General features: G+C 47.3%; 1 protein-coding gene across 1 annotated transcript; it reads left to right on the top strand.

The window, feature by feature from the left end:
- Positions 1-331: 331 nt before the first annotated feature.
- Positions 332-10,939, top strand: LOC146688513 (major facilitator superfamily domain-containing protein 12-like). The gene is made up of 12 exons (XM_085439709.1): positions 332-396; positions 596-997; positions 4,246-4,365; positions 6,229-6,439; positions 6,763-6,886; positions 7,820-8,014; positions 8,183-8,275; positions 8,360-8,452; positions 8,714-8,884; positions 8,961-9,055; positions 9,503-9,633; positions 9,836-10,939. Exons 2-12 carry the CDS (start codon positions 850-852, stop codon positions 9,877-9,879), a joined length of 1,425 nt encoding a protein of 474 aa, XP_085295835.1. The 5' UTR covers positions 332-396; positions 596-849; the 3' UTR covers positions 9,880-10,939.
- The last annotated feature ends 1,139 nt before the right edge of the window (positions 10,940-12,078 follow it).

Genomic DNA, 12,078 nt, shown 5'->3' with positions numbered 1-12,078 from the left:
CAAAGTAACCGTGCAGATAAATGTCCGGAGTTCGGGCTTGGATGGATAAAGTAGTGTTATACAGCTTGACTGTGTCATGGAGAAACTGCTCACGCTTGCTGGATCCGCGGGTTGTTTCAACCACGTGGGTTTCCTGGCTGCCTCGTCGCGCTTTACCTTTGTTTAAAATAATCACTCCCTTTGATCGTCGTGCTGTCTCTGCGCTCTGAATCAAGCGCTAACATCACGAGGTCTGAAGTGTGCGTCACGTGAACAAGGTAACTCTGCGGGCTCCAGCTATTGGCTGAAAGGAGCAAGACGGCTTCCCCATTGGGCAGTTTCTACTACGTCATCTTCACCGGTCTTGTTTACATCTGATTGTGTTTTGTGTGCAGGTTTGTAGCCGGTTAGCTGAAGGTAAGCGGAGGAGCTGCGCTTCTGTATTTACCGGTTACATGTTCAGTCTCCGGTCTTTTCTTCATCTTTGTACCGTAACATGTCCCGGGGTGACTTTTCATTCGCTGCCTGTTGTGTTGTGATGTAAGTGGAGCTGTGCGGCGGTGAAATTCCCCTTCGCCCACTGATGCGCTTCTGTTTCGGTTTTCCTTCCTCTCAGACGCTCCTCCCGGCTTGGCCACATCACCTGATTTCAAGAGGAAACTGGCACCTGAATTAAAGGGACTGACTAGCTGGTTAAGTTGCGACACATGCTCTTACTAAACCGGATGGTAAAACCGTATAAAGGAGATCAGTCGTAAAAAGGGGAACCGAAACGGGGCTGTCGACATTCAGCCTCCTTCCCCCAGACGTGGAAAAAGCTAGCCGAAGCTCCTCTCGTGTAAGCTGGGCTCTGGTCTTCCTCCAGCCGGGATGTCGGACACGGACGGTTCTCTCCCTCTGCTGAAGAGGCTCAGCTACGCGGTGGGGCACTTTCTCAACGACCTGTGTGCCTCCATGTGGTTCACATATCTGCTGGTTTTCTACCACTCGGTGCTGGGATTCCAAAACACGAGTGCAGGTTAGTCCGCGTGTCGTCCTCAGCGCGGCCGGTGTTGTGCCAAAAAGTGATTGCCTGCCAAAAAGTGATTTCCAATGTTTCCGTGTATTTTTTATGTGTAATATCTTTACGTATGTTGGTAAATAGACTTCGGTGAACAGCGTTTACAAAGGGGTTATATATAGAATTAAAAGATTATCTGTTTTTTCAAGTATCTTTATAACTCTGTGTTATTGTACTCACATTATAACCAATCCGGTCCTTTTCCCCCACTTACAATATTTTTACTGAACTATTGTAATATTTGCTGCCATTTCTGCTGTCTTACTCTTACAAAAGACATTTTTAATGTTAATGAGATTTTTTTTAACTGCATAAATAAAGGTTCTATAAAAGTCGCTGCCAAAAACTGATTGCGGCTTCTACCTTGTTACACGAATGTTGTTTGTGGCTCAATATGACTTTGTGTCATCCATGAGGGATGCATTTGACATATGTTTCACATATTATAGGCCATCAAGTTACTTATAGCAGTTTAAATACGAGCAATCAGTTTTTGGCAAATACCGGAAATCAGTTTTTGGCAGACAATCACTTTTTGGCACAACACCGGTACTCGCGGGTCATGTTTGCACATCGCCAGGCTTTGTTTTCTCTGACGAGCCTCACAGCAGTGCTGTGGGGGTCATTATGTCACCCAGTGTAACATGTGCTGCTTAACATCTTTAAAGTTTCAGTTCTGACGTCTTCATGACGCCATCACTGGATGACGTTCACACTCTGACGTCACCACCACGTGTCACGTCTTTGTCCACACGCGGGAGTTGGATTAGGTCTTTTCCTGAGCCCAGCTGAGCGTGATGAATGGTTTCAATTCAATTCAATTTTATTTATATAGCGCCAAATCACAACAAAAGGCGCTTCATAGGTACAGGGGCCCGTTCTTCGTACCTCGCTAAGTAGGTTAGCCGGATTAGATTGTTGACGATTTCGCGTGATCCTGGATCAGTCGGTCCCCCGAAGCTCATCCGGGACTTGCTGTCATAGCAACAGAGCCGTAAGCGTAAACCTGCTCGGGAGCAGGTTTACTTTATGTAAACAGGATTAGATCGCGGCCACGCAGGTATGTCCGCGTCATTTATACGAAAGCAACAGCGATATTCCACCACTGTTTCACCATAAATAAATAACATCAATGTAACTAAAGATAATGCAGCACCTGATCCTTTTATTGATGTCACACAGATACATACAGGTCATTTCCTAAAAAGGGAAATGTACTATTAACATTCTATTACATGTATGTGATTATTACAGATGTAATCCATATTTCAGAGTAGTAATTGTAAATTACTTCGTGTAATCAAGATGAGAGACCACGGCTATAAAAGCGAAGGTGGATTTGGGAAGCCTGTCGCAGCCATGTCCTGTCCGTATACGCGACCAACCCATTGCGGAAGGTGCAAGATTGATAAGGAGAGTCCTCAGAATCCAGCGTATATTGCGGGACAGACAGGATCCTTTAGCTCAGCGCGACAGTGTGCTCATAGAGAGATATCGATATTCCCGTGAGGGTATTATTTACTTAACCAACTTGTTGACGAGGGGGTGCAGGACCACCACCTGTCTTTTTTTCCTCTGCCCTTTTCTTGGTTGCTGTTATGAACAAACTAACAGAGTATTACAGGCCAGTATTACCTTGCCAAGAGACGCAAAGCAATCTAAGAGATAAATATTACCATTCTGTAGAATACTCCTGTATTCCACTTTTACTTGTTCCCATGTTCTTGTGGGTCCTGTTGTGGCTCTAATGTGAAAGGGGATATAATATAACATATTATAATATAATATAATGCCATATGATATTGGACAATATAGTGTCATATGATAGATCTACCCTACCGCCTACTGGTGTTGGCCAGAGGGGCCGATGGCGCGATATGGCAGCCTGGCTACAACCGTAGCTGCCTCCACCAGTGTGTGAATGTGGGAGTGAATGAATAGTGGTATCGTAAAGCGCTTTGGGTGCCTTGGAAAGCGCTATATAAACCCAATCCATTATTATTATTATTATTAAATTACCTACGAGTTTGATTTGTCAGCAACTTTCTGCCAGCCCTCTCTCCTTGCTTTTGCAGCCTTTGCAGTGTTCTCTTGCGTTTTAATTAAACTCTGAAACTCCTGAAATCCCTCACTCATGAGTTCTTGCTCTGCTGCCGGAAAATACCGAGCACGCCCCTTGGACATTTTCGCCGACCAATCAGCGGGTTGCCGATCAATGTTTCTACTATCGATGCGTAGCCCCTTTTACGACACCCAGTGATCTCACATTCCTGCGTCCAGCTGTAGTAATCGTCAACAGCAGGTGTGTTCGGGGAACCGGATTAGCGAGCTCACGGTTAGCGCGATGATTTGATCTTGGATGTGTCATTTGATCTTGGATGTAGTAAGCGACGTACGAAGAACGGGCCCCAGAGAAAAACCCAACAATCATATGACCCCCTATGAGCAGCACTTTGGCGACAGTGGGAAGGACAAACTCCCTTTTAACAGGAAGAAACCTCCATGCTCAGGGAGGGGCGGGGCCATCTGCTGTGATTGGTTGGGGTGAGAGAAGGAAGACAGGATAAAGACATGCTGTGGAAGAGAGACAGACAGATAATAACAGATATGATTCAATGCAGAGAGGTCTATTAATACATAGTGAGTGAGAAAGGTGACTGGAAAGGAAAAACTCAATGCATCATGGGAATCCCCCGGCAGCCTACGTCTATTGCAGCATAACTAAGGGAGGATTCAGGGTCACCTGGTCCAGCCCTAACTATATGCTTTAGCAAAAAGGAAAGTTTGAAGCCTGATCTTGAAAGTAGAGATAGTGTCTGTCTCCTGAATCCAAACTGGAAGCTGGTTCCACAGAAGAGGGGCCTGAAAACTGAAGGCTCTGCCTCCCATTCTACTTTTAAATACTCTAGGAACAACAAGTAGGCCTGCAGAGCGAGAGCGAAGTGCTCTAATAGGGTGATATGGTACTACAAGGTCATTAAGATAAGATGGGGCCTGATTATTTAAGACCTGTATTTCACTGTCTTTGTCTCTGCACATCCGTCCTCATTTACTGTGAGGACTACTCACAGTTTAACAGTTTAGCTTCAGTGTGCGGTGCTGTAACACCAAGGTGCAGACGGATATAAGTGACTGTGTCCTTGCTGTTGTTGTGTCTGTTCTCAGTGATTGTTGCAGTAGGTCACAGCGTGTCTCCTTTGGTGCAGGTGTGCTTTTGCTGGTCGGGCAGGTAGCCGATGGTATCTGTACGCCTCTTATTGGCTACGAGTCCGACCGAAGCCCCGGCTGTAGAAACTACGGCAAGAGGAAGACGTGGCATTTAGTTGGTAAGTACACAAAGTGAAAGCAGAGCCCTTTGTCTCTCATATATAAATACATCTGTATATGCGCATGGATATGTCTCAGTCAGATAAACCTCTGTGTTCATAGTGTTCAGCAGAGGTTAAGTTTCAACTGCTTTGGTGTTAATGACATTAAATCCATGCGCCATAGAGGCGCGACACTGAGACCCCTGAACAGATGCTGCTGCAGACATTTTCTCCTCCTCTTTAAAGCCTGACTGGCATTCACCATGAAACACCACAATGGGCAGGTCCACTGCAGCACAACCCGCAGCTCTGGTACCAACCAGCCACTACTGTTTATCCTAAAATGAACACGTTAGATCATGCTCAGTTCTTTGTTGCTAACCTATGAGCATGAATAATAGCTGAGATATTTATAAATAATGTCATACGGTCACCGCTGTCATCGTGACAGCACAGAGTGCAGGTTTTAGTCGTCACTGCACATCAATGACTCGGTGTGTGATTCTCTCAGAGGTCATGTGCCCTGAGAGTCATTAAGCTGCGTTTGAGTGACGTCTTCATTTTTATTTCTTTATTTTTGGGTGTCGTTTTGTTTTAGGGCCTCGTGGACCTGAGACACCAGTCAGTCCTCTGGTCATAGTTACTAACACGTGCTATGGGTAACATACTGTGAGATGCTGTCTGTAGGCAGCATGTGCACAGAGTATGTGTATTCTTATGGCAGTGATAGCCATACTGGGAATAGTGATGTTTTTGAAGATAAGCTGAGTCTTTTCAGTTTTTGCTGAGTGGAAATAAAAGCTGATTGTTTCTGAGCCCAAAACAATCAGCTTAGCCTTTCAGGAGAAACAGTGTTGTGAGCAGATTTACCGCGAAATCTGAAAGCTCTGCTTTTTAGGGTTGGTGTGTAAACTCTCGTGACTACAGACAGAGATCGACGTTCCCACCGTTCCCATTTCAAGTGCATAATCCCAACTATGGTGGCTGCTGGAGACCAAACATCAGAAACATTCAGTTTAGACAAAGTTTGCCTTAAACGCTTCAATCCCACCACAACACACAGAAACACTGCTGGATATGACGTCCCTGGAAAATTAAATCATCTTCATTCAAGTTGGATTTTGTTTAGTTTGATGATAACAGCCGTGAAGTTGTTTATTACTCCAGGACTTTCAGTACATCGACTCGGTTCAGTTAAATGTGAGTGGCTGGTGAGACTTAAAATGCACTTATAAAAATTTAGGGCTAAAGTAAAACATGTGCGTGGATATTGCCCCGTCTCATGACTTTGTTTACCGTGCTATTTTCCAGGAAAGTCTGCCATATGAACCAAAAGGTCAAGGTAGGTTTGCACTGATTAACCACAGTCAGCCTGCTGTGCATGTATACATATACATGGAAAGACTGTGCTCCAACACCTACCGTGGATTTTATTGATCAGCTTCACATGATACGTTTTAACAACTTAACGCTGTGCAAACAAGAGCCCCGTAGGGAAACAGGCTGAGGCTTGTGCATATTGTTGCCTATTGTGTTACCAAAGCAGCTGTCAAGCAGGAACAAAAGCACAGAACTAAAAGCAGCGGTGCTGAGACGTATGAAAGTTTCCCCAGAGTTCTCGTTGGGCGACTGCGTCATCTGGTTGCCAAGCTGCTGTGCAACATCTGCTGAAATAGTCCTGATGCATGCAGAAGGCAGATGAGGGGAAACCAAACCCCTGTTAGCCACTGAGGTCAGCTGTGAAGAGCTCTGTTCTCATTATGTTCCTCTATGTGCTCATCTGGTACTAGTTAATGGGGAGGGGGTAAATGAAAAACCAATAATACATAGATATGATCCGCGTTGTGTCATCTCTTTGCTTCTGTATGTGTTTACATCCAGGTACACTGAGCGTAGTGCTCTCCTTTGCCTTCATCTTTAACCAGTGTGTGGGCTGCAGCTTCCTCACCCCTCAGTGGGCCAGTCTAATCTACTTCGTCCCATTCATCATCATCTTTCAGTTCGGCTGGGCCGCCACGCAGATCTCTCACCTGTCCCTCATCCCAGAGCTGGTCACTTGTGAGCATGCTAAAGTAGAGCTCACCGCGTACAGGTTAATACACGCGTGCTTTACATGACGAGAATCAAAAGATAGATGCACATCCCAAAGGTTGATGCTGTTCATCTGGATGTTTTCAGTGGCAGAAACTGAAAACATCCAGGAAGTGACCTCACAGCCCAGCGCTCAGTCAGCTGGTTTCAGTCACTGTGCAAATGTCCTGTTTATAAGGTTGAAACCTGCAGTCAGCTGATGAGGATGAAACGTTTCTCCCACTGAAAACATCCAGATGAACAGAATCACCCTTTTCATGTTTCCTCACCTTGAACGTGCATCACGGTGTGAACGTCCACTCTGTGCTTTGTGTGTGGGAGCAGGTACGCGTTCACAGTGATAGCCAACATCACCGTGTATGGAGTGGCTTACCTGCTGTTTCACGTCCAGGCTGGAGAGGATGAAGACCCTGATTCACTGGGACCAGCAGACATCATCATCTTCAGGGTGAGCAGGCTGACGCGTGGGCATAGCTGCGAGCACAGCACGGTGTAGCAGCATCAGAGTGGGGCTGAAAGCTGTTGGAGTTCAAGCCTCTGGCTCTGCCAGCGTACTCTGTAAGACTGTGAATGTAGATGTGTACTGTGGAAAAAACCCAGGATGTAAATGTCTCTTCCTACACTTGTTTTTGCAGAAAGGTGCACGTTTCTATTAGTTTTTATTCAAGCAGAAAATACAGACCCAGGATTCTTGTGTTTGTTGGTAATGTTATGTTTGTGCTTGGTGCTCCCACCTGCAGTTTTCTGTGTACACGAGCAGATCAGGACAGTGGTGAGGTTTCTCTGGGTTTGTGGCAGCTTTGAACACAAACACTGCTGTATATCCTGCTGCTGCACAAACATGCTTCAGCAGAACTCTGTGCAGGGCTGTGACGGGAAGATTTGCCCCCTCAGCAGATTCATTATTCACTTGGCTTTCTGTGACGCAGTCACAAGATTAAGAAGCTTTGGGTTGATTATCCAGGTTTCCCTCTGTTCTAGAACAAAGCCTCCTTGAACCTAATTACCTTCATTTGCACACAGGAACAGGCAGTAACAGTGTGACAGCAAAGTTGTGTACTTTTCTTTTTTGTATTTATATGGTGACGACTGTACAGACCACATAAAGCCATCAATGATACTTTTGCACTCAGCATATAAAGATGGCGGCCGCGCTGCATCTGGATGATATTTACTGTGTAGATCAGCTTTTAAAGAGGGGAGACGAAGCTCGCCGGCCACAGCAGAAGCTGCCGGGCTGACAGGTGGGACAGAAATGAACAGTCGATAGAAACGGTCCCTAAAATGTGATCCCAGGGTTTGATAACTCCGCCCACTCAGGGCAGCAGGAGCTTGTTTGTAGCAGCGATGATGAGGTGTGCCACGCTGTGTGTAATTGCAGAATCTGTCACTAATTGTTTTGGGGATCGGTGTCGTCTTCTCCGTCGTTTTCCACGTGGGAACAAAAGAGAGCAATGGAGCAAGCGAGGAGTCGGAGGAGGCCGAGGGGGAGCGGAGGCCACTGCTGCCGCGCTCCAACACCTTCTCGTCTCTCCTGCAGTGGAAATGCTGGCTGCGACAGCCTTCTTTCTACCAGGTATGGAGCTTTGAATGACTTAAGCACTGACGCCACCTCCACCCGAACCTCTTCAGAATGACGGGAGCAGCTTCCAAGGCTGGGCGGGCGTCAGCGCCCGTTCAGCTTGAGATGTAGGATTTTGATATCGTAGCTGCATCAGCAGACCTGCTCGCTGTGTCTCTGCAGGTGGCCGTGCTCTACATGTCCACCAGGCTGATCGTCAACCTGTCTCAGACGTACATCTCCATGTATCTCATCAACACTCTGGGGCTGCCAAAGGTGACGGGAAATCGTCCAGTTCACTCGTAACACGCTGGGTTGTCGTCACGCGCTCATCTTCTGCTTGTTTTTTCCTCCCAACAGAAGTTCATAGCTACCATCCCATTGGTGATGTACGTGAGCGGCTTCCTGTCCTCCTTTATCATGAAGCCTGTCAGCAAACTCATTGGGAAATGTGTAAGTAAACCAGGTCAGGTTTCTGAAAGCAGCACGAGTGGCTCTGAGGGACTCGCTGTAGAAAACAAAACGTCATATTTGTTCTTGTCAGTCACGCTGACACGATTGCACCACAGAAATGGGGAAGGTGGAGCCTGTGCTGTGTTCACAGTAACAATACTTCATTACTCAGTAACAGGATGTGATTGCTTCTGTATCTGCATCATCAAAAAGGCAGAAGTGGGTCACTGTCATGTGTCTTCTGTCCTCTGATTGGTCCAGCTTACTTACTTCGTGGGCCTGCTGCTGATCATGGCGTTCTCGTATTGGGTGCTGCTGGACGTCACCATGGGTCAGCAGGTATACGGGGCGGCCGTGCTGCTGGGGGCCGGGTCCGCCACCATCCTGGTCATATCGCTCGCCATGACTGCGGAGCTCATTGCAGATCAGACGGTAAGACGTGCGTGAAAGGCCGAGGCGGAGGACGAAGGATCCTGTTGTTTGAGCGAATTTGTTCATCTCTTTGCAGCAAAGCGCAGCGTTCGTGTACGGAGCCATGAGTTTCACTGACAAGCTGGCCAATGGACTGGCAGTGATGATCATTCAGGCCCTGCATCCCTGCCAGTTAGTGCACACACACACGCACACACACACGCACACACGCACGCACGCACACACGCACGCACGCACACTAGAATCTGGCAGAGTGTGTGTGTCCTCCATCCTGATGCCTGAGTGTGAACGCTGCACCACTGTGGCCTCTGTGTCTCGGTGACAGTCTGCTGAGAATCATTGAGGTTTTTATTGTTAATTAAAGCAAAATTAAAACCCTTAAAACTGATGTCGTTAACTAAAACTCTGCAGATGTGATCAGTGTCAGGTTGTAGTACGACTTGGTTACTTGTTCTGATCAACGGCGTCAGATAGAAACAGTAAACATGTCAAACAGTTACATGTGCACACGTCCGGTACTGTGCTGCTAGGACACACACGTGTGTGTGTGTTTAAAAAGAACCCATCCTGACAGTAAACTCTTCTGTGTGTGTGTGTGTGTGTGTGTGTGTGAGACAGCACTGTGGTGTGCTGTCCTGCCTGTGTGTGGTTCTACCATTACATCATGGTCATCGTAACGGGAGGCGTTTCCATCGTCGCAGCTTTGGCCCTTTGCTCCATCCTCATCTGGCCAATCAAGATCAGAGGGCGTAAGTCTCTCTCTCTCTCTCTCTCTCACTCACTCACACACACACACACACACATACACACACACACACACACACATACACACACAGAGACACACACACACACACACACATACACACACACACATACACACACAGAGACACACACACACACACACACAGTGTTTCTTGTGCGTCTTCACCTTTTCACTGTGTGTGTTTGCAGGTGCTCTGCCAATCATCTCCAGTGAAGCAAATGGAATCAACTGACAGGGCTCCTCCCACATCATCTCACCACGGGGAACTTTTTCAGGGAACGGCAGGAATCCTGTGGGACTTCCTGACCCGCTGCTGAAACCAAGAAGCTTTCTGTTTTTAAACTGAGATTTGCATCCTTTCATAACCTTGTTTTGTCTTCATTTTCCAACAAACCTCTGGCGTCGGACTACAGGCCAGCAAACACGTGCACAGCTGCACCTGCACTGCTTTAAAGAATTGAGTCGCACAATAAGCTAGTTTGTAATGATTTTTGAGTACAGTGGCTGCAGCTGATTTCCTCTCACCTCTGACCCCCATGATTTTCACTGTGCACATGACAGGCCCGGCTCTGCAGCACTTATTTCCTTTTACTACACGGGGTCAGCCTGAAATTCCCTAAATGTGAATGAAACTACACGGAGTTTGGAAAATGATGAGCAAACAGTTGTGCTCCTTAAACAGACATCAAACATGTTTCACACGTGCAGGAGAGCAGGGCTGGCTGCATGTCGCATTAATGTCCTGGATGACAAAGGGAACCGAGCCCCTGCTCGGAGGAGGACGTGAACGCCGTTCGGTGTCCTCAGCAGTAAAATCTTCCCCAGGTTTCACTAAAAGAGTCATTCCACTACCCCCCGCTACCATTGGACACACAAGGCCGTCTGTACAGCGTGCAGGCTGACGGCAAGGAGGATGCAGCACAGACGACACTAATACAAGCGTTTACCTCGAAGACGTTTGACTGGACTCGCTCAGTGACGCAGGTCAGAGGACGTCCCTGCTGAGCTTCACCGGCTTGTTTCCAGTTGTGCTGTCCTGGAATTTGTCCCTCAAATGTTATGTAAACTGGAATCAAATGGAAGATGAATCACGTTTGTAATTAAGTGAGTTGATGAGCAGAGCTGTGTCTGACATTTAAACGCTTCAAAGGGATCAAATGTATTTGATGTGTGCATAGGAGGGAAGGTGGTGTTGGACCAGAGCTTTGTAATGATCAGCAGGACCTTTTTACTTTGTCTTCTACCTGTGTGATAAATCCTTTATTAAACAGGAGTCATTCCTCTGGTACGTTCTTCTTCTCAGCTGTGAACAGTTGCTACAGACGTCTGTCCCCGAACAGAAGCTGGCAGGTTATAATATTCATACAGTATGAAACCGCTGCTTCTAATTACAGCCAGTTTTATGGTCGCAGCAGCAGAGCTGTGACCCCTCGACCGTAACAGAGCTCACTATAACTCAGGGGTGTCCAGCTCCAGGCCTGGAGGGTCCTGCAGGTTTAGATCTGACCCTGGGTCAGCACACCTGAATGTCACAGTTCATTCCCAGGTCTCTGGAGAACTTCAGGACATGTTGAGGTCATTTAGCCATTTAAATCAGCTGTGATGGATCGAGGACACGTCTAAAGCCTGCAGGCCCCCCAGGCCTGGAGCTGGACACCTCTGGTGTAACTACTGATATTGTCACCCACTCCCACTCAGTCTGATTTAAACTTCATCATCACTCACGATGCAACCGGAAACCTGCACCTCCCAACACGTGCAACCACACGCAGCCCGCAACGCCTGAAAGGCGTGGAAGGTCCTACGGGTCATAGATTTCCCACAGTGGAGCAACTCCCCACCAGCTGTGATCATAGCTTTGAGTCTGTCTTCACGTGTCCCAGCACCAAACACACTTATTCACATCACCAACACGGTGCAGCGTGGACCATCGACGAGTGGCACGCACATCCACGCACCGTTTCTGCTCTGGCAGCTCCGTATGCTCCGCCCCTCCTCCGCACACGCCCACATCAAAGTGCAACCTGAACTGTTGCTATTCTCATCCCACCTTCACACACACGTATCCTGTTTCTGCTGACCTTCCTTTGTCGTTCTGTCCCTCCACCTCTGCAGAGGCTCCACCCTAAAACCTTTGACTGTAGACCTCAGCACGTCTCGTGTGCCCAGCACTTTCACAAGCGTCTGTGTCCCTGCAGAGCACAGCTCTTCTAGCTCCCATCCTGTGTTTTCTCCATAGACCATAGGTGTCAAACTCTGGCCCGCGGGCCAAATTTGGCCCGCAGCCTAATTACATTTGGCCCGCGAAGCCATACCAAATGACTATCAGAGCTGGCCTGCTGGTATTATACAGCTAATATATATATTGTTTAGTATTAAGCTTTGCTTGTTCCATATTCAGTTTTTCAGCACAACGTGTTTAAGTCCATAA

Source organism: Copadichromis virginalis, linkage group LG18 (assembly GCF_057382275.1).
Source record: "Copadichromis virginalis isolate Kocher_CV1m ecotype Utaka linkage group LG18, C_Virginalis_male_GT1.1, whole genome shotgun sequence".
NCBI lineage: Eukaryota > Metazoa > Chordata > Actinopteri > Cichliformes > Cichlidae > Copadichromis > Copadichromis virginalis.
Note: the sequence above shows the minus strand (reverse complement) of the source record. Positions and strands in the feature narration are given on the sequence as shown.

Coding starts and splice junctions, on each gene's coding strand:
- LOC146688513 (XM_085439709.1), top strand. CDS start 850: ATGTCGGACACGGACGGTTCTCTCCCTCTGCTGAAGAGGCTCAGCTAC. Junction 8,015..8,182: donor GACAGCCTTCTTTCTACCAG/GTATGGAGCTTT, acceptor GTGTCTCTGCAG/GTGGCCGTGCTCTACATGTC. Junction 8,885..8,960: donor AGCTCATTGCAGATCAGACG/GTAAGACGTGCG, acceptor ATCTCTTTGCAG/CAAAGCGCAGCGTTCGTGTA.